The following is a 24,557-nucleotide window of genomic DNA, read 5'->3' as shown; positions in this document are numbered from 1 at the left end:
GGGTCCACTAACCTGGCGTTATCCACCACCTTCCTGCCCCAGCGATAAGCCCAGCTGGCCAGGGCTGCCCAGGACTTGGCCACCTCAGGAGCCAGGCTGGTGGAGAGCTGGTAGAGTTGGCCCAACACAAAGTCTGGCTCCCCAACGCCCACGCTTACTGCAAATAGAAGACCATCAAGATTATTCTTTCATTCAGTCATTTTATAGTTGCATGTTCGATATATCCTCCAGTCATGATGTCCACGACTTATCTCTCGCAATAGGCCAACTACATAAACATTTGGCTCTCTTCAGTCTGCATTCAAAAAACACAGTTCTCCCCTTGCTGCCACACCGCTGCCTGTTTCAGAATTTAACCCCATCCACCTCCCCAGCCTCCTCCTATAGTAGTGTTCAATTGTTCATTTGTTGTGTGTCATAAAACCTTGACATGACTATTCAGAATGAATTGTAGCTAGAAATGAATTCTACCGCTTGAGTAGGAATGAAAAACTACTATTCCAATTGATAAACAAAAGACCTGCCTCTCATTACACTGGTAGTTTAGATATTCATGGATGCATATGGACACATCTACACACATCTGGAGGTATGAAGACTTGTTAACAGATACTTTCTTGAATGAATGTTGTTACCTGAGGTCTCAGCGATGATGTGGGGAATGCCCTGGTCCTCCAGGGGAAGCTCCAGCAGAGCAGCAATGTTCCGACTCAGAGGTGACATGCTGCCCACAGCATTAGATGAGTTAACTGCTCCTGACTTCTTTACCACCTAGACCAAAACATCAACAGTCCTTTAAAACATTAATACCACCACACAGTGCACACTTAGTGTACTACATGACAATAAGCAAAGAGATGACATGCTTGTCATCTGAATAGCACTGTGTAAGGAAAATATGCCACCTGAGTACTTTGTAACTTTTATAAAAAGAAAAAAAGGTGCAAATGCTTCAAAGTCCGAAATTGCCTTTGTACCAATCACTACCTTAGTAATACCATGTCATGTCAAAATTCAGACCAAAGTAAAAAGTAAATGTAAAGCCTTGGGTGAGCATGCCTGTTTCAGTTGAGATGTCATGTCCTTCCAGTCAGCCAACAGCCATTTGCAGAGTGTCAGCAGTGAGCGGCAGGCAGCGCCTTCATTCTTCCCCACATGGCAATAGGAAAGAGCAGCCCTGCTCAGCATCTCCATGGCTGTCATGGACTGGCCTGTAGATAGACACTGCTTATTGGAAACTGAAGACATCAATATCAACACACTACAGAAATGGATAGTTTCTGACAGCTGAACAGCTGGAGGAAACCAGCCAACAAATGTGTCAACTGGGATACATGTCTTTTTTTTGCCATTTTGTGAAAGTATTCTCTTCAAAACTTCAAAAATGCTGTTTGTTAGTGTTCTGTGTGCTGGATCGCACAGGTTGATTCCCAGTAATGTCCCATAAGACATATTTACCATAAAAGGCTTTACAACAATCATGCATAACATTGTGGTGAGTACTGTTGTTCTTACAGCTGTATGTTCAAGCAGAATAACAGGCCAGCTTTGTCCATGCCTAAATCATCATTCTATTACCACAAAAATAGTGCACAGATTTTGATTGTCCCCCCAGTGTTTCCCCTAGGTTGACTGCTTTGGGACAGCGACAGGGTTGGCTGAGCAAAACTGCAAGACTCAGCAGCCAGACATTTCTCTGTTCTCTGTTTAGGGGCGGCTGAGACATTAAAATGAGAATAGCTGGTCCACCTTAAAGGTCAGTCCACCTTAAGTGAGCCTGGTCAGGTTAGGTTAACCCATTGTTGCTAACTTTGGGGCTAACCCCTTTCACTTTTCCAGCAGTTGGGGAAGCAACAGATGAGACTTTTCTTGGTCTTGAGAAGCTGCAGCATTTACTAACTGACACACTGTAGCCTACACTTTACATTTATTGCAAGACTGACAACTTCCTGCTAACCTTTTCCTCTGCTCCACTCGCATTCATCGTCACTTTTCTGCCGCTCACTCTACTCACTCAACCACAAACTCGCTACACACACACAATGTGCTGCCCTATTCCTTGAAGGAGCTACCCTACTCTTCTAACAGTTCACATATATGTCCTTTGAAGAATGAGGAGAGGGAAGATTCTGACTCAAAATCATTGGTAGCCCATTGACATTAATAATCATGTGAACTTTTAGGAGCAGTGCTCATAATCCTGCAGTGGCAGTGCGCAGGATGAATATAGGAGAAAGACTGGTCCCTTGTACTTACCTGCAGTTCTCAGTACTTTGGCTTTTTCTATCTGCAGCTCTGGTCCCCATTTCTCTCCAAGAGTGCCCTCCACAGTGAGACGCTTGAAGGCCTGGCTCAGCTCGTCCTGCTGCTGCTCCTCCTCTTGTGTCCCGTCACTGCATTGACTGAGCAGGCGGGACGCCAGTGCAATGTTGCCTTTTTTCCGAGAAAATTTGACAGCAGTCAGACAAAGCTCCATTAGGTGGCCATCTATGGAGGGAGCTGAACCTGGAAGAGAATGGAGATGGGGAAGTTTTGATTTTTTTCCATGGGCATGGGTCAGTCTGCTTTACATATAAGCCTTATTTTGCAGTTTACTGATCATTTTCAGCCATATCAAAGTGTAAGATACTGCTGATACAAACCCAACATTCATTTCATTAAATAATAATACATTTTATTTATAGAGTGCTTTTCAAGGTACTCAAAGATGCTTTACGCAAGTAAAAAAGAAAAAAAGCTTTCCATGAGTGAACCAGCAGGAGGCTTCTTATTGTAAAGAAGTTGTAGAAAATGCAATGTGTTTATCACAGTTAGAGGTGCCATTCTTTAATAAGAACAGGTCTACACAATAACATATGGAGATATTTGGCTCTCACAGCTGTTGGGTGATTAACAAATACGTTTTTAGGACATTAAACATTAAGTTTGAGCTTTCATTTTAGATATGAGTTTTCAGCCAACTAAAACTACAGTTTGATCCACTGTTCCAGTTCCAGTCTGTTCCTGAGTTGAGGTCATCAATACAGCAAATGCACATATTCTTAGCCATTGATAATTACCTCTGAGTTTGTGGAGGAGTTGTCTCTGGAACATGGTGTATCTGAGGGCCTGAAGGAAAGGCTGGACGTCCTGTTGCTTACAAGAGCTCAGAGCCTCGCTGTACAGGGGAACCACACAGTCCTACAAGGAATACACATCACACACAGGGTGGAATTAAACCTCAAGCTTCTTTTCTTTGCTCAGAAAATAGTGATGTTTACTTTGTTCCTTTTTTTAAGTTAACACAACCCCTGTACATGCAAACCAGGACTTGAGAAGAAACACATTACATTACTTTGCCATCAGCTCAGTTATTCAACAGTAGTGGTATCTTGATATTACGCAAACAATCAGGGTTTTTTTTTTGGTTATGCTCTTTTTCATAATTTACATTTCATGGTGGTCCAAAGAAAACCATGCATCTTCAAAAAGTCACTTTTCATGAGCTGATTAAAATAGCATTGTGACAAAGTATGTTTCAGAAAATCCAAAATGTTTTGATAAGTTTATTTAGTCAGAGGAAAACAGACACACCATCCTTCAGTTTATCTGAAAAATTAAAAATCAACAAATTTGGAGACACATGGTTTTCTTTAGACACTGACAATACATTGTATAGTATCATAATGAACAATTTAAAGCTATTTATAATCAATATTTTCACCAGGTGGACAGAAACACAACTCTAAATGAATGATAATGTTGCTCCATAACTGCTGGATGCAGAAATAAGCAACTGTTTGCTGACAAGTTAAACATATCAGCCAAGCCATCCAAACATTTTTGGTGTAAATGCATTCAATTCATTTTACTAAAAGTCAAATGGAAGGCGTGGGTGTACATACTTCTTGTCCAGTGAGTGTGTTCTCCAGGGTAGAAGTGCAGTGGAGCTGCAGGGTGGGCAGGGTGGGTAGGGCATCACAGAGAGTGAGGGTGGACAAGCGAAGAGGACCCAAGCAGATCCTCCCAGTTTGTTTCAGGCAGCGCACCAACGTACTGTAACATCATATGACTTATAAAAAGACTGCATAACTCTTTGGCATGAAAATGGAACAGTACTAAAAGTAAAAGAAAAGTATGCTCACATCAATATTTACAAAGCAAGTACCACAATGATATATGCTGCATTTTTCATTAAAGGGGACCTATTATGCTCATTTCCATCTCTGTGTTTCTATTTTTGGACTCCACTCGAGTAGCTTTGCATGATTCAAAGTTCAAAAATCTTATACTGCCCCTCAGTTCAGCCTCTGTCTCCAAGGGGCAGCCGTATCAGAGTCGTGTTAAGTTGCTGCTGATGCAAACCCAACATTTCCTGCTTAACTGCTTCAAATTAAAAGCTTTTAAATGACTAAATAATGGGACACATTTTTTGTAAAGAATTTACAGGAAGTGACACGTGGTCCCCACTGAATTAGCACAACTTTGTTAGTGACCAAAACCAAAACCATTCAAAACAACAAGATACGGACATAGTTGAAGCTCTGTCTGAATCTGTCACAAGCTGAAGCCAGCTCGAGTTGAGATATATATATATATATATATATGACTGAAAATAAGGAAAAGCATCATGGGTCCCCTTTAAAAAACATAAGTTGAACCAAAAAGCCAAAATAGTGAATCCCTCAGGACCTGATAGTTGTTTCTGTTGTCAGTATACCTCAAGAACTATGACACAACCTTCCAAATGTGTTTGTTTGTGTTTTGTATGTAAATACTCACTCTGGATTAGCTGTGGTCCTCTGCTCCTGCTGTTGATTGGCTTTCGCCATGGCGCTAACAGCACTGCGAAGGAGCTGCACCTCAATGGCTCTCTGCAGCTCAGTTGGATCTGGACTCATGGAGGGCAAAAGCCTTTTAAGATCTGACATACACACACACACACACACACACACACACACACACACACACACACAATGTAAAATTTTGGATGTTATGTTATGGAATGTTAGTTTATAGTTATTTCAATGTAATGGCAAACAGTCTCAGCATCAGGAAAATCTAATCTTTTAGAGATTTTCCAGAGTTTGTCCTATATTACCCAGCTTGTCCTTGCTGCTGGAGAGTGAGCTGTAGTCCTCTCCGGGCAGCAGCTCTAGCTGAGCCCCACACTCGGTCAGATCTCCCTCTTCGAAGCAGCTCAGAGCCTGGATGTAGTTGAAATCTGTCCTCAGGTTGATGCTGACAGGATTGGTGGAGTTCTGTTTGAGTGCGTGGACGCTGGCCTGCCACTCCTTAACAGAGGCCCAATCACAGAGTGCCACATAGCACTGACAAGCTTTGTTGGCCAAGAAGTTGATCACCTCAGAGGAGCACTCATTGGACTTCAGCAGCACTGTCTTCTTGTTGTCACCTTTTCAGATGGAATCAAATAAAACATTGAGTAGGAGTCCTATGATCTCTAATGCTGCAGTGCATTATAGTCTTCACAGTAGTTTATAGCAGAGACAAGACATCAAAGAAATGTTTTTTAAAAAAACCTAATAATTCAGATTTATCCTCCCATGTCAACACAAAAAAGGTGCCAGGTGCTTAAATGTTGATGCAACAGCAAAATTTTAGATATATATTTAAGCCATTAAAAGTCAATCTCTCATTAAGAGCAAATCCACACTAACTCTTGTATAGGGAAAAACACTGCTGCAATGACTTAACATGACTGAAGGTGGATTATCAAATGTATATGATATGAGAAGTTATTGTGAGCATCTAAACGGACTTTTTTCAAAAACGTCTGGCTTTTGCATTAGGCATTGTGGTGTGCAGTTTGATTGCTTAAAAAACAATTTAACTTTTCAGCCTCCCAGCTAACGTTAGCACTGGTTCTGCATGTGGATCCAACTAGAGCACTGAGCCCTGGTTTGTTATTCATGTTAAAGTGGGAAGAGGCAGCGGGTCTGACGGGCAGCTTGAGTGAAGTGGAGCCTGCGGAGGAAGCACCAGGACCGTCAGGGTGAAACAGTCCGTGGAGGGAAACAGTCAGGCAGTGGAGGAAATGGCGACAAATCGGCCTCTCATAATCGGCAGAAATGGCCGATGCCGATATTTCATTTTAGAGCTTTTATCGGCCGATACACATGACGTGCCGATAATATTGTGCATCCCTACTTACATGCCTATGAACCAACTGATATGCAGATGTTATGTGACAGATCATAGGTATTCAGGATGGATATCATCATTTTCCATCAACACAAACCTATTCATCTTTGAAATAAATAGAATTCTGAAGTGAGGTTGGCTGAATTAACATGACATGGATATTTGCTGGTTACCGTTGCTGGTGTGTTTGGGGCTGCTGGTGTTACTGGAGAGTTTGAGCAGACAGCATTCAGAGCTTTTGATACTGCAGTCCATCCCTGTAACTGCAGACAGCTGATCTTGATACTCCAGAGCTGCCTTCTCAAACCTACACACACACACACACACACATTTTTCAGTAGAACTAACCACATAAATGAACCAAAAACATCTGGATGAGTTAGTTGAGTATATTGCAGAATTTCGTGGGTGTCTGGTTAAGGCGGTGTTGCTTACCGTCCCTCAGCCTGCAGGGCGATAGATGACAGCCAGCTCAGACTCCTGCCTGTGGTGGAGAGGCTCCAGGCTGCTAGGCCTTGGATGGCCTCAGGACAACGCAGCTCACACAGAGCCTCCACCAGCAATGTCAGAGGAACCTCTAGCTCTGGACCCTGACGAGCACACCAAAGCATTATTAATCTAACCAGATGATACTAACAAATAACCTATTATCATCATCATCATAAAACAGTGTATCTACCTGGGTGCTGCTGTTTTTAATCTCTGTCAGAAGGTCGAAACCATGGCGAATGGTTACTGCAGGTTGGCCAGACAGAAGACCGACCCTCATCAGTGCCAGGCGGATCCTCGTCAGCCAGTCTTGGCATGTCTGACGGTTGGTGTAGAAGAACGTCCTGATGCCCTGGGACACAGAAAAAAAGGAATTAATAATATTAGTTATACCGAGGCCAATAGATATTACTAAAGGGATCTGGTTGCCATTCTGAACCCATGTTAATAACTGCTACTCATTTATAGTGCTATACTCAGGGAATAGTCTTCCCTGGTCTAAGCACTTCAGGACTGTCATAATTTCAAATGTTTGAGAGTGTGGAGCTTTTATTTGCACACCTTTGGTGGGGCAGTGAGAGCGTTGGCGCAGCCTTCATAGGCGTTGTACATGAGCTTCTCCAGGTTCTCCAGGTACTGAAGCAGCAGAGCGAGGCGGAGCTGATTGGAGTGGTGACCATCACCATCACCTCCAGCACCAGCCCACGCTCCAACGTCCTGCTCTGGGTTTAGACTGTGGGCAGCCAGGCTCCGGATCATACCTGAAACATAGGGATACAAAGGAAAAATAATGGAAGGCTGGGCCATCCTGGAGGCCTAGAGGTTAAGGCGTTGACCTTGAACTGCAACATCCTTGGTTCATATCTGGCCGAGGACCTTTGTTGCATATCATTCCCCACCTCTCTCTCCCCTTGTTTCCTGTCATTACTCTACTGTCCATCCAGTAAAAGGCATAAGATGCCTAAAAAATATTTTTGAAAGTAATAAAAGAATTTTGAGGTTAAACAATTTGACTTTTTTCTTCCACTGCATATTGACCACAGCTAATGCCTTCCAAAGTGTTTCCATATAGAAAACAATGGGCTAGGCACATGGCATGCCGCATGCCCACCATGTCCATCATTTACTTTACAAAAACCTGATGGCAGCCTGAGGTGCAAAAAAAGCCTCGAAAACCAAATGACGTTCCAGTCATGTGAACACAAACAGGATCTTGTTTCTTCACCTTCAATGGTCTGGAAAGTGTCCTGAGCTCGGCCCAGCGGTGTTCGGAGTTTGGACAGTACAGTGAACTGTGCAGCCTCCCACACTGCCCACTGCCACAGCACCACCTCAGTTTTCAACAGCGCCCGTGGCACTACACCTGGACCGCTGCTATCCACAGTGCCTCGGCCGTCCCGTTTCTCCAGTCGCTGGCAGCTGTAGTACAGACGCTCCAGCCAGGGATCCTTGCTGTGGAAACACAGAAATGTGAAGCTTAGAGATTCTCATTGAATTGATGTCTGGCACGCAGTCATCATGAGGTACATGGAGTGATACAAGTCGGCTGCATAAATAACTTTCTGCTTCAGTACACACACATAAACCAGCTCCATGAAGCAGGTCATTTATATCTGCAGTGGGACTAGCTGGAATCCATGACTGAGGTATTAAGAAACAGTTGTAACCAAAATCAGTAGAAAAGTAGTAGAAAATGAGCTGGCATTAGCCTCCTGACAGAATTAAAAAATTCTTGTTTTGGTTGTGGGGAAAAACTATACTGGTATATTTTTGAAAATTCTTGCCACACTAACTAAAAAAAGAAGCTGGCATGATCTCAAAAAACATGATAGACAAAAAAACTCCACCTCATTTTCTTCTAACAATTAATGTTGAACATTTAAAATATGGAAGGAGCCCACTATACAAAGGGTGGGCTGACCCCCTTCATCTATTTCTCACTCACCTATCCTGGGACTGCAAGACAAAGAAAGCTGGTCACCTGTTTAGCGTGTTTCACTATTGTACTGTAATCATATATCATGACATAGCCGACCAAATACAGACAACTAGCTGCCAGTGAATATTGTAGACTGGTGCAGTGTGATATTACAGTGCCACATGACATGTTCCTAGGCCCTTTATCAGAGTTAGTCTAAAATGCAGTTGATCTATCCGTTGCAGTGACATGTACCCTCCACGGTGCAGGACTCCATATAAGATGAAGCTGATGAGGTCGCTGAAGTCCTGAGGATGGAAGGTGCTGCTCGGTGCTCTGCTCATGTGGTGACGGATGGCCATTGAGATCTCCCTCATCTCAGGATGGCTGTGGTTACTTCAGACAAACACAAGCACACATGAATGAATTTGACGTCTTTATTGCGTTAACAATAGTTTGACATTTTGGGAAATAAATATATTTTAATGGGGGGTTATCTTTCCACTGGTTTCCTTGTAACATCAGTGATGACAAGACTCCAGGAAGTCACTACACTTGGACCTATCTGATACATCACAGCATCACTGATACCCCCTTTCCACCAACTGGAACCTAGTGTTGCTACTGGTTCACAGTTGGTTCAACTAGCAAACCTTCTAACAACCGGCTTTTCCACAGGCTAGAAATTAACATTTAACTGTTGACATCCCTAATGAGCACAGTGCAAATATGTCCACACACAAACTCTGTTTAAAGTTGCTCCAGCTGTTAAAGCTGACTGACAGCTGATCCAGCTGTGATCAGGTGCCACCGTCATCAAAAACGGACAATATTTAATGTGACGCATCAGAGGTAAGGATGTCTCATTTCTCTAAAAACATATTTCCTTGTTTCCTCTCTCCTGCATCTTTTCCTTTCATCTTCAGTGGGAGGGACTAAGATGCGATGAAAAGATGCAAGTGAGGGAAACGTGGATACAAACCCGCTTGTGACCTTTGGACAGAGCCAGGCTAGCTGTCTCCAGTCTCTGTGCTAAGCTAAGCTAACAGGCTGCTGGTGGTAGCCTATTTACTGTACAGACAAGAAAGTGTCTTCTCATCTGTGCATATTTCCCAAAAGGTCGAGCTATTACTTCAAACCCAGATTAGATTAAAAGACTAGAAGGACAGAAGGATTAACTTTCCTCAAAGTTATTTCAGTTTGAACTTTCAATTCATTAGACTTTATTATTATTAATAATTATTATTCAGTCATGGTATTAATGATTGTGAAGATCACATGTACAAGATGTCAAACAAATTTGATATGTGGAGACGAGATGCCCTCCAGTAGTACTAGACTTACCTCAGAGCAACATCAAGGGGGATTGTCCTGAGCAGCTTGGCATAGGCCTGCCTCACCCTCACTGCTGAGTGGACCAACTGGACCCTGCACACATCCACACACCTGATACGCACACACGCACACACACACACACACACACACACACACACAGAGTTAGCTGCATCCTAGTTCTTTCTCATGTCTACAGCAAAGTACACAACGGCAAGAAAACAATCCTTTATAGATGGGATTTTATATACTGTCTGAAAGCAGTTGAACTTATGTGTATAAGTGCAATGTTCACCTTTGCAGCAGCTCGGTGGACAGAGATGAAGAGAGCGCCTGCAAGCTGTTGCAGGTCTGAAGGCATATACCTTGATCTTCATTCAGAGCTATCCAGAGAGGAGGGAAAAACATTCCTTTGTTACTGATAACAGAATGTGGAAAGCACTAGGTGAAAAATTCTTCATTGGAAATGCTGGACATGTTGGGCTCACCGTTAGCCAGCAGGCCCCTGCAGAACTTGTTGAAGGAAGGCAGGGAGAAGAGAGGGCTGTAGGTGTCTGACTTCTTCATCAGCACAGAGATTTCCTGAGCCCAGGTCAGCAGCAGCCTCCTGACAAACCAACACAACAGTACCATGACAAAGGTTTTCAATGATCTATGTCATTTTCATTCTTGCCAATTAGAGCCTGACTGATACAAGATTTTTAAGGCTGATGCTGATTTCAAAATTTTAGAGATTAAAAATTCTGCTATAAATATAGGCAAATATTCCTTTTTTTTAACAGTATTAACAAACCAGATATGAACACTTTTGTCTGTCAAATCATGATTTTTTTCACTCTAAAGATGCATGAGTGCACAAACTGTGTATGTTGCACCACCCACATTCTCCAGCCTTTGTCTCCAAAAAATCCAAAGAAAACTCTGCTTGAGTTCCATAATTGAGACATTTCATACAAAAAAAACCCTTCACATGAACCCAAATGTGTGCAATCATAGCCCACAGAAAACATTTCCCTGTGTGTGTGTGTGTGTGTGTGTGTGTGTGTGTGTGTGTGTGTGTGTGTGAGTGTGTGTAAGAGAGAGAGAAAGACAGATAGAGAAAGAACCTGGCTTCGGGGTAGAGATGCTCCTTCGCCAGCAGACCTCCAAGAAGGCTAAGCAGAGTGCTAAAATGTTTCTTGGTTGCTGTGGTGACAGTGCTGATGACAGCGCCATCAAACAGGGAGGGAGAAGATGATGAAAGGCTGGATGAGATGAAATGATCATGTCTGATGGAGAATAAAAGAGAAGAGATACAAGGTCAGTTTAGAAGAGAAACCGCACAGCAGAAACATCACCTTCAACATGTCATCGCCATTACATATACTAAAAAACAAACAAACAGGAAAAGTGGCTTCCTCAGGAAATAGAAAATGTGTAAGAACATGTTTCTGAAGCCTTCAGAAACAACCTTGCTGTCCTCAAACAGAACATTTAGCAGAGTGGCAGCTATCCAGTGTTAACTTCGTCAATTGATAAAAACTAAAGTTAATGGGTGAAGTCGTACGAATGAACAAATGAACTAATGATTGTTTTAATACAAGTCTTACTCAAGCTGCAGCCTGATCAGTAACAGTGTCCTCCAGCAGCCAGTAATATCTCTAGTTCAGAGGTTGATTTAGCTGGTTGACCTGTTGCATTACTGTTAATAAGAAGCATCTTGCATTCCGTAACATTCTGTCTGTCAGTGATAATAACTAACATTAGTGCTCTTATTTCTTCTTAAGAAAGAAACTGATTACTCATCTACAATCCTATGAGAATTAGACAAGAAGCAGCCAAAAAAAACAGCTGCACAAACTAGGAAAACATGCAGGCAACATGTTTGTAAAAAGTGAAGCTAATGAGAATGAAGTGCTGTGGATGTGGATATAACATTCATGTTACTTTCAGACAGATAGCTTGGGTGTTTTGCTATTGGACGTAATGAATCGATTCCAGAATCAATCTAAATCTTCCTCTAGATGTTCACTAAAGAAATATCACTACATTAGCTGTGGCTTCTACTCTCAAGCTAAACCCACACAGTGAACAAGTGAGTGAATCCAGCTTCCCAATGATCAACTGCTTTGCAGTGGAGAGCACATAGCTGGGGAAATGCAGTACTTAACAGTTTAGTTCAACAAAGTCTGACTTATTCTATTCTGCTCTTCAAGCTACTAATTCTACACCATTTGAAATGACTTATAGTTCATCTTAATAAGCAACAAAGTGCCAAAGACTAAACCGCTTAGTCTAATAGGTGTGTCGAATTCTGAACAGTGTAGTGGACAGCAGGGTTGTTGCTACAGTACAAGCGTGTGTATTACCTGGTGCAGTGGGAGTACAGGGTGTAAAGAACAGCATACTGGATGGCAGGGTAGTAGACTGCTAACTCAGAGTGGACCAGCATCAGATTGTGACTGAGAAGAGCAAAGACTGTAGGAGACAACGCCCACATCTAAACAGATAAAACACATGAACATGAACATTCACTAGTAGGTAAACCAGCACTTCATCTTCTCTTAATGCAAACATCCTGATTCTGCTTCACAATTACAACTTTTCACCTGCCAACCATTGTGAAGCACCTTTAGCGCCTGTAACCTGAATGGGAAAATTCATAGAATAATAATAATAATAATAATAATAATAATAATGAGATGTGAGGGGTGCGCTGACCTCCTTTCTGCAGTGAAAGGACAACCTGTCTTCACCAGGCTGACTGACAGCAGAGATTTACTGAGCAGCACAAAATCAGCGTTATTTTATACTGCGACCAGATGGTTACCAGGTGAGGTGAGGTCAGATTTTTAGCAAGTTGTGCTAACTGCTGGACATTCATTTCCCCCCAGCTGAGAAAGAAGCAGCTGACAAAATGTGCTGATAAGAAGATGGGGTTCATAAACAGATGCCTATTGTGGTTTGAGTGATTGGCTAACATGTTGCCATGGTAAGCATCACATTTAACTGTGTCATTTCTGTAGTATGGGAAATGTGCTGCGTCATGCCCGCGCCACAGGCTGATCATGGCTGCTCACAACAAGTTACAGCACAGGTATCACAACTGTATGGAAATTTCACACGTGTGGTTTCAATGTTGTAACTTCGATGCAAACAACGGAGGCGTGTTCAGAGTCTCTACTTGTTTTAATAAAGCACTCACTGCAATATTGCAGGTTTTCAAGTTTTAATCTAAGGTGCTTCAGTTCCAGTGAGGGTTTGACTTTGTCCTTGTCAATGTGTCTTTGTATTAGGTTTAGCCTATTAGAAGTCCAACTCATGGTGTTTCCAAGATAAACAATGATGCAGATGGATCAGCTTTAGTGGGGTAAAAACGAGCCACTCTGGCTGCACATTTGGTTTTATGGTAAGGACAGCTTGTTAGAAGTCTTTGTTCCAGTAAATGTCAACAACACTTCCTCTTGCTATCCTTCAATCTGCCAAACTTTCACATTGCCAAACAATGTGGAAAACAACGTCCTAGGTTATACTCCACTCAGACAGAGACGGGTGACGCGGGTGAAACCCACATTGAGGGTCTACGTGAATGGGTCAATGTGTGCCAGTTAACCCTTTACAGCCCTTATTTAGGACCAGGGTGGACATGAGTCTCATCCTGACCCACTTGGGGGTGGAAAAATTATTTAATGATACCGATGTTTAAACATCATTTAACTGAAAAAAGGTGGAAAGAGAGAGAAAGAGAGACAGAGAGGAAGAGAAATAGAGAGTGTAGGTGGGGGCAAGTGAGGGAGGCAAAGAGGGCATAAATATAATAGAGAAACTTAAATCTGCCAATTATTTACAGCTAAGCCATGTCATTCTGGGGTTTATCAGTGAAGTATTTGCAACTGTCTCATATGAATGGTTCTGATGACCTGTGCCATACACACGTCTCCTGTATGAAAGTGGAATTATTCAGAGTGCTATAGAGAAGTACTGTGGCTCACCCCGATGAGAGAGTTCTTGGTGTTGCCGATGGTGGTGAGCGTGCTGAGGTTGAAGATGAGAGTGAACTGGGCCTTCTCCAGGGGTAGGGTGAGGGAAGCGAAAACAGGATGCTGAATGCTGGGGCAGGGGCCACCGGGTGCCGGGGCCCTACCTGTTGGCTCCAGGGTTGCTAGAAGGCTGGACAAGGCACACGCCATCTCACCCAATACCATTTTATAAGCTGCCTCCAGTGTTGGGATGTTTTTCAGGCTCAGGAGCGCCTGGTACACACCATGAACAGCTGACATCACCTGTAGAGTGCATACACACACACACACTTTTCATTTAATTTAATGCAGCGTAACTTACTGTCATCATCTTTGTACTTACATTAGAGTACTTTCAGTCTGGGTCTGTTTTTCCTGGTGAGGACCTGAAGGGGACCCCTTAGTTCCAAATAAGGTAAATCTTGATGCTACAGCATCCAATAATAATGTAGCCAAAATTGATCTTTGGCAATGGTTTGGGTTTGTCTCCTTCCTGTTTCATCATGGTAATACTATAAAAAACATGCTTAATTGCCGCCTTAATTGGCTTGTGCAGAGGTCTGTGGGCCATATAGCCTTAAAATAATATCATAATATTGCGAGGTATTTTTATGATTGCAATATTTTTGGTCAATATAGTCTACAGAACTACAAAATAAATAAGATAATAGTCAGATCAATACAAGCAGTCCCTGTATTTAGTCTGTGTGATAAATGATAGATTCAATGGGTGTTTCAGAGGAGCAGACATAAATAACTCTGATCAGAGTCACTATGTAAAACAGACTGAAGCAAACTGATTATTAGCAAACTTTAAACTAACTTAACTAAGTGCAGACTGTTTTTTTCTCCAGCGCTCTCCTTTTACAGAGATTGTTGTGAGCAATCAGTCATTTTTCTCTTTAGGTTAATAGATGTTAGCAAACTACTTCCACACCACTGATGTTCAGTTTTGAAACTGACAGCAGAATGATGCCCGTGTTCAACTATCACATGAGGCTGGAATGTTAGAGCACACACACATATACAGAAAACATGAACCATGCCTAACATGTTGGCACATCACCCTATACGTCACCGTCTTGTACCGCTTAAGCATCACACTCACACACACACACCTCTTTCTCTCGATGGAAGCGCAACTCCAGCAGCTTTGAGTCAGGTGCCAACAATTTCTCAACAAAGGATGCAGGCAGCTTTGTGTTGATCTGGTCCACGATCTGAAAACAAATGCATAGTGACGTCACAAACATTTCACTGAAAGAGCAGTAAATCTCTGCTGGTACTGGGCTTCTGTTTGGAAGGGCTTCTTTGAAAAGCTCTGATTGACGATGATGTCCTCTTAGAAATACATGTGAGTAAGGTGCATTCACATCCAACATCTTACAATACACAACAAAGACTGCGACACACTTTTGTTAGATGAAAAATGAGGCCTGATTTTCAATTTGGTGAAAGAGTATTAAAAACAACTGAAGTAAGCAGGCCCAGAACAAGCTTTTATGGATGTATAGTTTTATGAATAACAAAATAATGACCGACTACACATAAAATTCCAGTATAAGGTCCATTGCACTTGGTATGTGTAACAAAACTGCAATCAGACTTGTATGGGCTGCTCCACTATGGTTTCGACCAGAGAGGTGTGATCAAAGGTGACCGTACCAGAGTGACGAGGCTGAGCACTGCCAGGTTGTAGTCTGAGCCACAGGCCTGGCAGCAATCCAGCTGGTCCAGGCCGTAGGCTAGGACAGCCTCCATCAGCTGACCACAGGGCTCCATACTGGCCAGCAAAACACCCACACACTCGTTCCCTGCTGTGAGAACTGCCTCAGAGAACTGAACCTGCTTCGCTGTGGTCACACAGGCCAGAACCCTGTTCAGAACCTGAAAAGAACACAGAGGAAAGCAGATGATTTAAAAACTGAAGTGATGTATTCTACAGAGTACATGGATCAAACACACAACAATTATTCTGATGCCATAAAGCATATATGGCATTAGAATAGCCTGATTGTAATGTACTTAACTTAATGAGGTAGAATCAGTCAAACATGTCATCATTGTTTTTACATTTCTCCAGTCCAAGCTACACTCAATGTTCTGAGACCTGTAGGACAAAACTCTAAATGTTTGATTGTAGATACCATAGAATCATCTGTCAAAAACTTCTCTTTTACTTGCAGAATTCAAGAATGGGTCCAGATTTTTTCTGTCTTAATACAGCATCTCTGGTCATCTTCCACTGATTTTGTTTTTGCTTTGTTTGTTTTTTTCTTAAATAGGAAAAAAAAGATTTTAAAAAAAGATAAATTTGGTAATCCCCTCTTGATTTGTCTAACTCAGACTGCTGAAGCCTCATATTAGCTTCAGCTGATCTTCAGAAAACATTTTTATACAAAAAAAAAAAAAAAGAATACAGATTTCGTCTCTCTCTCTTTCCACATACATGAATATTGTATAAAGACAGTCTTGAAACAATCTGAATCTATCCATTATGCAAAGGCAACATCTCTAGAATAACATTTTCATACTGCTTTCTTCATCTCTCCATATCTCTCTTCTCTCTATATAAAGCAAGGAATGTCTGTGTCTGTATGTATGTACGTTTGTCCTTCGCGGATCTCGAGAACCATTCATCTGATCTACTTCATACCTGGCAGGTGGATTGCTGGGGAAACAAGGAAGTGCAATGTTGATGTGTGAAGCTGTTTGGATGAGCAGTTCTTGAGAAATATATCAAAATACCTCATAAATAGCGTCGCCTCTACGACGCTGATTTGCTTCTTCTTCTGACTGAAGTTAACGAGCAACAATACGAACAGCGCCACTCTGCCATTGCAACCCACATTGTGGTCAGAGGTGGGATTACACCCGTAGTGATAAGAACTTGAAAAAGTTTAAGAGACTTAAGTTCTTCTATTGAACTGTAAGCTGTGAACGAAACTTGGCTTGTATGTTCAAGACTTACTGCTTGATGTCTCAGGCACGTTCAGAAATATATAAAAATACCTCATAAACAACGTTGCTTCTGCTTCTTCTTCTGCATGTGGATTCAACAAGCAGAAATACGGACAGCGCCACTCTGCTATTGCAACCCACATTATGGTCAGAGGTGGGATTACACCCGTAGTGATAAGATAGAGAAGAGTTCATCTCTATTCCTGTTCCTCACGCACAGGAAATGTGTATGTATGTTCAAGACATCATTACATTTCATCAGATCAACTTCAGCTCAACTCAAAATTGTAGTCTCAGATATTCTGCATGTAAGGCGTTTAGGGAGCATTGGTAAATTGTCTACCAATAGCCTACATGTCTACTGATAGTATGCTTGAGAGGCGTTTAGAGGATGGGAGAACAGGCATGTTTTTGAACGGGCACTGCACTAGTATTCTCTAATGAGTTGACTGGATTTACTTTTCAGTGTATCTTTTATCACACAGCTCAGCCCTCAAACAAGGTTTTCCTGGGTGTGGCTCTTACATCTGTGACGTAGACCTCTGTGATGGGTGGTCCTCTGATGGGGCTGAAGCGCTCTCCGATGCTGCGAACCACTGTACTGAAGACCCTCAGCAGAGCTGCCAGCTTTGGCAGTGACACTGAGGGAGGGGGGATATCTTCATCCGGCGCATCGCCTGACACGACGTGGCTCAGATCCTAAACAGAGCACAGAGTCAGTCCGTTTTTTTGACAGAAGCGCTTATCAGTTCTATATTGCAGTGTTTACTGTCACATTTAATCATTCTGAGAAGAGTATACTGTTTTAACAAGATTTTCTGCTTCCTTTGTTTACAGTCCAGGGTTTTCCCTGCTTATCTAACTCAAACAACTTTGTTGAAAGTTTCGGCATGTGATGTTGATGGAACTCGAGTGCTCAAGAGCTTAATGCCTACATGCTAGAGTTACCTTGTAATTCCACCAGTTACCAGCATCTTTTTGTTCCATCTAGGAATAAAATTTAAATCCCAATGGACACTTTCATCTGTCAAACCGTGATTTTTTTCACTGAAGTGCACAACACTCTAAAAGGTGCGTGACTACACACACAAACTGTATACATCGCAACATTGACGTTCTCCTGCCTTTGCCACCTTTGTCTCAAAAAATCCAGGGAAAACCCTGCAGTCATCATGACACTCAGGCACTCATGAAAACTACAGATTTTTTTTTCTTTTTCTTGATTAAAATGACTGAAAAGATATTTCATTTGAAATTTTGTCCCAATACACAATCCCAGCCTCTGTAAATATTTCTTCTTGATACTTGATGAGCATACAGTAACTGGTATTAGAGCGTGGCTATAGGGAAGCTCACTGTGGCTTGGGCAGCATGCTTTAAGCTCACCTCTGCATATGCTTCCATATCCTCCAAGAACTGTCCCAGCAGGGTTGTGGAGAAGGTCAGGTCTGCCACCCAGAACTGCTCCAGACTCTGTAACCAACCTAAACACACACAGAAAGAGCAGAGTGACAGAAAAGCACAGGTATGTCATGTTGCTTTTAAATGCAATTGTCACAGACAGGCAGAGGAATAAACAGGTTTAGGTCTGTCACAATAACTGCAATATTGCAATACTGCGCTATAGACAAGCCAACCAAAGTGGATGGTAAGCAACTGCCACAACCGTGCTATGTTCACGTTTTTTCTTTTTTTCATGAGGCTAGGCCTTCTTGTTTTACACTTCAATGTGTGCCAATGTTCGGGGGCTCCCCTGGTCCGGTCCGGCAACTCTGGAGGATCCCGCCCACCATGCACAGTGTGTGGCATGCGGAGTGCCAGCTAACTGGGCTCAGGGTGACCTGACTGAGGGTCTGTATGAATATTTTGTCTCAGTTATATGTTTAAACTCTCCCGGGTCACCGCATGGCTGAGCAGGTTGCCATTTAACATGCGAGGTAAAGTGGACTCGGCTGTGGACCAACGTTGTTTCCTGCCACATGATTTAAATGATGATTTTCTCAAAAAAAAAAAAAAGCCACCCTGAATCACTGGAAATTCCTTCACTGCGATAGCCCTAAACAGGTTTGACAAATTTCATGGCATGTGGTAAACACAAACGTCAAATGTCACATTTTGTTACCAGCAGAAAGTGTTGAAAGGAGGACTTGTTACTGCGGATACTTCCCCCCCACATCTGTAACTTTTTGACAGACAAAGCTTTGAAAATCCTCAAGTTCCAAAAGAAATCTCACTGACCTGAGACTTGCTGAGTGAGGGACTGCTTCTGTGTGTGGTCAATGTGCCAGCCCACCAAGATGTCCACTGTGTCCTGTGGAAAAACAGCAAACATCCAAGGACATAGAGGTGACAAAAGCTAAGATGCTGCAGATGTTAATGGAAAATTATTTTCAGTGATATATATTTTTTCTTATATTATCTGACCTTAATTGCTAACAATCAAAGCTGATACTCACCCTGAAGTTGGTGCTGAACACATGAGGGTAGCAGCGAGCCACCTGAAGAATACACTTCACACTTTGACAAAGCAGCTCTGGTGTGTCTACATTCTCCAAGATGGACTGCAGGTTGCTCATCACCAGCTGAAACACACAAAACACTCAGTCCAGTCAACCATCCACCTGCCAGGCCCTTGCCTAGGACCAGCTGGTAAACATTTCCCACTTCTGTACTACCATGATGTAAATGGCCAAGACACAATCATCGTTAGACATGTAAAATGGAAAGAAAATAGACAGCTGTATTGATTCAAATAGAAGCACATCTGTTCCATCAGCCCATGTGAGAGAGGCAACTGGAAAATGCAGCTGAAACGCCTCCTGTGTGGCCAAGTTTTGGGGTTAGCACTGTCTTTAGAGAACGCTTATGGAACAGAGCCCAGTCCAAAGCCTGTGTGTGTGGTTACCTGCATGACGTGTGAAAAGGCCTTTCTCTCCCCGGCGGCCTCCAAAGCGCGTTGCGCTGCCACCAGGTACAACAGCTTCACCTCGTCGCGACTGCTTGAAGTTAACTTGCTGAAGAGCCACTTGAAGATGCGCTCGGCCTCGTAGCTGAGCACTGTGCAGAGGAGACCCAGGCAGGCTGCCGCATCCTGACGCAATTCCCACAGCAGCTTACTGCTACACACATCAACGAGAGAAGAGCACATGTTAGATGGGAGAAGAAGAACAGGGCTTCATGCAAGAACCACTCATACCAACAGATTCATTCTTAAGAAGCACGTATGAGCCATTTAAGAATATTTGCGGCGTTCATCAATTTTCTCTCAGTGTGAACAGAATTTACGACTGGTCCAGGCCTGTCATATGAGTCCTGACTACATAGTCTCTGCCTTCTTCACAGTATTTCTTTTAAGTCAAACACTTGTTTGAGTGAGAATTATAATGTTTTATGAACTTGCAGTTTAAATTTACCAAAATCGAGTGTTTTTAGATTTTATTGGCATAATTTGGTGCAGTAACTTCTACATTTCAGTAGTAGCTGTGACGGCTGCCTCTGCGCCTCTCTGCAGGTCTCCGTCTTGTATCATCTTGTGCAACTGACAGTGTAACATCACCTAATGTAATATTCTCCCCTCTAATATCTCTGTGACTGTCATATGACCGCCTCCCATTACAAGTGCTTTGCTTTAGAAAATGTTTTTAGCATCTGACTTCATGTCAAAGCATTCCCTCTGTATTTCTATCACAGTACAGTGCTGCTCTGATGACACGTTGTTGTATTCATATTTTCTAATTGTTTCAGGTCCCCTACTGAGTGACACTCCTAACATATCATGTTTTTGTCTGCCAATTTCTGACAGCAGTGCTTGAAGATCCGCAGTGTGAAATTCTTTTACTCTTTGGTAACACTTTGGTCAATCAAACTTGCCAACAGACTGAGCGGAACATGGAGCCTTATGTGGACATCTTGAGGGGCGTTGGTTATGCTAATGAGCAGATCTCACAAACGTGCACCTCCTCATGAACAGGTGACATTCATCAGGGTTGAAATCTGGTGACTGCGAAGGCCATAAAATATGATTCACACCATTTTCATACTCAAACTATTCAGTGGCCCCTCGTGCCCTATGAATTGGGACACTGTCGTCCTGGAAGAGACCACTCCCATCAGGATAGAAATGTTTCATCATAGGATAAAGGTGATCACTCAGAAGGGTACAGGAACAGTGCCACTCTGCCATTGCAGCTCTTTTTTTTTGACACAAATACATTTTGAAATTGTTCAAAATATTGGAATATTTACTAAATAACTGTACAAAATTTGGTTGTAGCTGCTGTGGCAGTGGGCCAATCACATGTCGAATTAAATCAAAGAATGCTTGCAGTGATTGGCTGTGAGCAGATCCAATTACAATAACAAGAAATAGTCGTTCTTTTCTGGTTCGAGGTACAAAAAGGATCAAATGCAGATATTGTTTGACTGAAGACGTTTCAATACTACTTGGTACTAGGTCATTTCAGTGGGACACCCAGCACTAATGCTAACTTAACACTAATAATGTTACCACCGGCAAAAACACCTCCGCTAGTTAAATCCATGCTCCTCAACGTCAAACACGCATGAGAGGAGGAGACCTCTGTGCAGCAAGCAGAGCGCCTGATAAGCAACGCTGTGTGCAATGCTAACATGAGGGCAGAGGTGGCGCCAGAGATGTGTGCAGAGTGCCCAGAGCGGAGTTTTAAGTTTGTGAAACTGGATTGAACTGAATTGAACTGATAAGGGGTTGTGGGGAAAACAAAACGGACCCTTTACCGAGTTGATTGAACTCTTGAGACTGTGGGACGAGTTACACATGCACACACTCACTGAAAAACACTTCTCCATTCGTTATCGATACCCGGCGCCGCCATACACAGCAAAACTTCCCTTCAGTTGAGAGTCTATCTCAGCTCCCACTCTGGCATCCTCCATCAGCTGTGTTAGTGAGTCAGTGACACGGCGCTACTAGCTTAAAAATGTCGGTGAAGTTTGCAAACATAGTAGCTAAATCTGTCCATGGAAATTTTTTTTTTCCAGCGGATATCTTAATTACAAGAAGATTAAGCTAGCAAAGCAGTTTTGTGTTTATATGTGAGGTATTTATTCAGTTTTGGAAATCCCACAATCTCTAAAAAGCATTAGCTGAAGTTGGCTAGCTGACTCAACAGGGACTAGAAATCTTCTCTGTTGCTAGGACGTTACTAAGGGTCGACCTACTTGCTGGAGTAGTAAACTAGGCTTCATTACGTAGGAGTCTACTGATGTGAGTGATTGTTTTCCAGGTATTAGTCGTATCCCAAGTATTTCCACGTAAACGGAGATAACACAAGCAAAAAGTTTTTCATTTTTAGAGCAAACTGCCACACAATATGAATACATTTTCTTTCTATCTTTTATTTGTTGGTAAATGTTGTATAATTGCAATATTACACTCGAGGGTGTGCTGTACCTTATTGTTGGCACAACAGTGATGCAGTCAGGAAGGAGGCTCCGTTTGGATCCACACAGAGAACCAGGGCTAACGTTATGTTAAGTTTGCTTCATTTTGATTTGACATCCCCTTCTGATAATTCTTGTTGTTTATCTTATTGTTTAGTATTTCCTATTAACTACGTTACATTATGTCAACTACACTGTTGTGCTCACCTGTGGCCGGCTGAAATGTCACGCTTGACGAAGCACGACAGCAGTTAGGATTGGGCGATTAATTGAATTTTATTTTCAATTACAATTTTGGCTTCCAACGATTATGAAAACAAGACAATCCAGATAAAACGATTATTGTGCCGCATTCCATTTCACAATGAATTTCACAAATTTGTCTTATTAATGCCATGCATCATGTGTCATAGCAGCACAGTGAGAGACAACAGGCAGAGCAGAGCTCTCTCTTATTTTGGTCTCATTGATTTTTATATATTATATGTTTAGTAGTTTTCAGTAGGTTGTGAAAGTACATTACAAAACAGCTGATCTTATTTATTTATTTAGATTTCTTTACCCCATTCTTTTTTAGGTATACCTGTGCAATCTAATGCAATCCAATACAACCTTTTTGACATTGTCAGAAAGGTGATCATTTTACTTTATGTTTATTATCGTAGTGGTAATTCATTTATCTCAGTTTTTTTTAAAGTTCAATAAATGCATGATGTTTTTAAGGTCAATGAGTAATTGTGTTAAATAACTGATTTCAGTATTGACCAAAATAATTGTGATTATGATTTTTACCATAATCGAGCAGCCCTAACGGCAGTGTTCATGATTTTTGTTATTTTAGATGTCAACATGTCTGTATGCCTTTGTGTGATGATATACGGTACATTCCAAGTATCCTGTATGTTCCAACATAAAGGCTTAATGTGCTTTCTAATGTTAACTACACTGCTCACTCTTGAACGACCCAGTTCAGACATCAAAAGGATAGAAAAGTGATCCAAGAACACCTGCCATGAGACAGGCCTTTACATTTCTCCAGAAGAGTTTTTGTATTAATGTGACTATCTATTTTGTGGATTGTTGACCTAGCTGGGCATGACGACACTTCCATCCAGTATGTCCAGTATGACATGATTGTGGAAGTTCTGAACCCACAAAAACACTAGTGCACAGTACAACTTCCTCTTACCTCTCATTCAAAATGTCATTCAAGGTGCTAAGGATGGTGTCCAACTGTTTAACCAGGGTCTATAGGAGAGAAATACAAAGTATGAAGTGAGTGATGTGTTGTCGCTGTGTTGGCTCCATTTCAACATATTTCATTTGAGATGAAACAACAACTATTAAGTTTAAATGCTGACTTTCAGCTTTAAGGGCATATGAAGGTATTCACAGTCAACATTGTAGGACTCAGGACAGTTTTATGCACTTTCCCCCAATTTTAGATGCAGGAGACAACAATCCTCAACATATACACAAACAACAAACAAACAGAAAGGTTTTTATGGCTAAACAGTGGAATGCTCCAACTTCCCTTAAAAGACAGGTTCACAATCTTTCAAGTCTGTCTTAAAACAACAGTCAGGAGCCCAAATGAACACTGAAATAGGTTTTTCGTGCTGTAATCATTCCTCCTGTTCATACTGTCTATTAGAAGATCTCTTCATAATGCACTTACAATGGAAGTGATGGGGGACAAAATCCACAGTCCTCCTTCTGTGCAAAAATGTATTTAAAAGTTTATCTGAAGCTAATATGAAGCTTCAGCGTCCAAATGAGTCAAATCAAGTAGATATCTTTCAACGTTACAGTCTTTTTAGTGCCAAAGTTCCTCTTTTTGTTACTATACTTCCACCACAGCTCAACAGGGAAACACTGTCTGAGGAAACACAAAGAGGGAATTTGATGCTAAAAAGACTGTAAATGTGTCAGATATCCACTTGATATGACTAACTCAGACTGCTGAAGCTGAATAGAAGCTTCACATCAACTTTTAAATACATTTTTGCACAAAATGACTGTGTGGACACACTGTGGATTTTGGCCTCCATCACTTAAATGGTAAAAATGGACTGCATGCCTTTTTAGCCTTTCTTCTGACCACTCAAAGTGCTTTTACACTACAAGTCATATTCAGCCATTCATAAACTGATGGCTGGGGCTGACATGCAAGTTTCCAACCTGCACATCAGTAGGAACAAACTCATTCACACACTGATGGCACAGCTATCGGAGGCAATTTGGAGTTCAGTATCTTGCCCAAGAACACTTCGACATGCAGACTGGAGGAGCCAGGA

General features: G+C 42.0%; 1 protein-coding gene across 1 annotated transcript in view; it reads right to left on the bottom strand.

The window, feature by feature from the left end:
- Positions 1–24,557, bottom strand: part of smg1 (SMG1 nonsense mediated mRNA decay associated PI3K related kinase) — a 57,205-nt gene that overhangs the window by 23,437 nt on the left and 9,211 nt on the right. Inside the window, exons 5-32 of the mRNA XM_042391735.1 lie at positions 23,450–23,508; positions 19,745–19,958; positions 19,296–19,421; positions 19,078–19,150; positions 18,226–18,323; positions 17,365–17,538; positions 15,544–15,765; positions 14,997–15,098; positions 13,852–14,142; positions 12,229–12,359; positions 10,987–11,148; positions 10,369–10,487; positions 10,176–10,263; positions 9,893–9,994; positions 8,804–8,944; positions 7,856–8,082; positions 7,192–7,391; positions 6,821–6,982; positions 6,577–6,731; positions 6,315–6,448; positions 5,081–5,392; positions 4,762–4,903; positions 3,885–4,035; positions 3,060–3,180; positions 2,257–2,505; positions 1,060–1,211; positions 636–771; positions 13–157 (exon numbers count right to left, since the gene is read on the bottom strand). Of these exons, the coding sequence (XP_042247669.1) occupies positions 13–157; positions 636–771; positions 1,060–1,211; positions 2,257–2,505; positions 3,060–3,180; positions 3,885–4,035; positions 4,762–4,903; positions 5,081–5,392; positions 6,315–6,448; positions 6,577–6,731; positions 6,821–6,982; positions 7,192–7,391; positions 7,856–8,082; positions 8,804–8,944; positions 9,893–9,994; positions 10,176–10,263; positions 10,369–10,487; positions 10,987–11,148; positions 12,229–12,359; positions 13,852–14,142; positions 14,997–15,098; positions 15,544–15,765; positions 17,365–17,538; positions 18,226–18,323; positions 19,078–19,150; positions 19,296–19,421; positions 19,745–19,958; positions 23,450–23,508 (4,388 nt within the window). The remainder of the gene's footprint in view (positions 1–12; positions 158–635; positions 772–1,059; positions 1,212–2,256; positions 2,506–3,059; positions 3,181–3,884; positions 4,036–4,761; positions 4,904–5,080; positions 5,393–6,314; positions 6,449–6,576; positions 6,732–6,820; positions 6,983–7,191; positions 7,392–7,855; positions 8,083–8,803; positions 8,945–9,892; positions 9,995–10,175; positions 10,264–10,368; positions 10,488–10,986; positions 11,149–12,228; positions 12,360–13,851; positions 14,143–14,996; positions 15,099–15,543; positions 15,766–17,364; positions 17,539–18,225; positions 18,324–19,077; positions 19,151–19,295; positions 19,422–19,744; positions 19,959–23,449; positions 23,509–24,557) is intronic.

Source organism: Thunnus maccoyii, chromosome 18 (assembly GCF_910596095.1).
Source record: "Thunnus maccoyii chromosome 18, fThuMac1.1, whole genome shotgun sequence".
NCBI classification, from domain to species: Eukaryota; Metazoa; Chordata; class Actinopteri; order Scombriformes; family Scombridae; genus Thunnus; species Thunnus maccoyii.
Note: the sequence above shows the minus strand (reverse complement) of the source record. Positions and strands in the feature narration are given on the sequence as shown.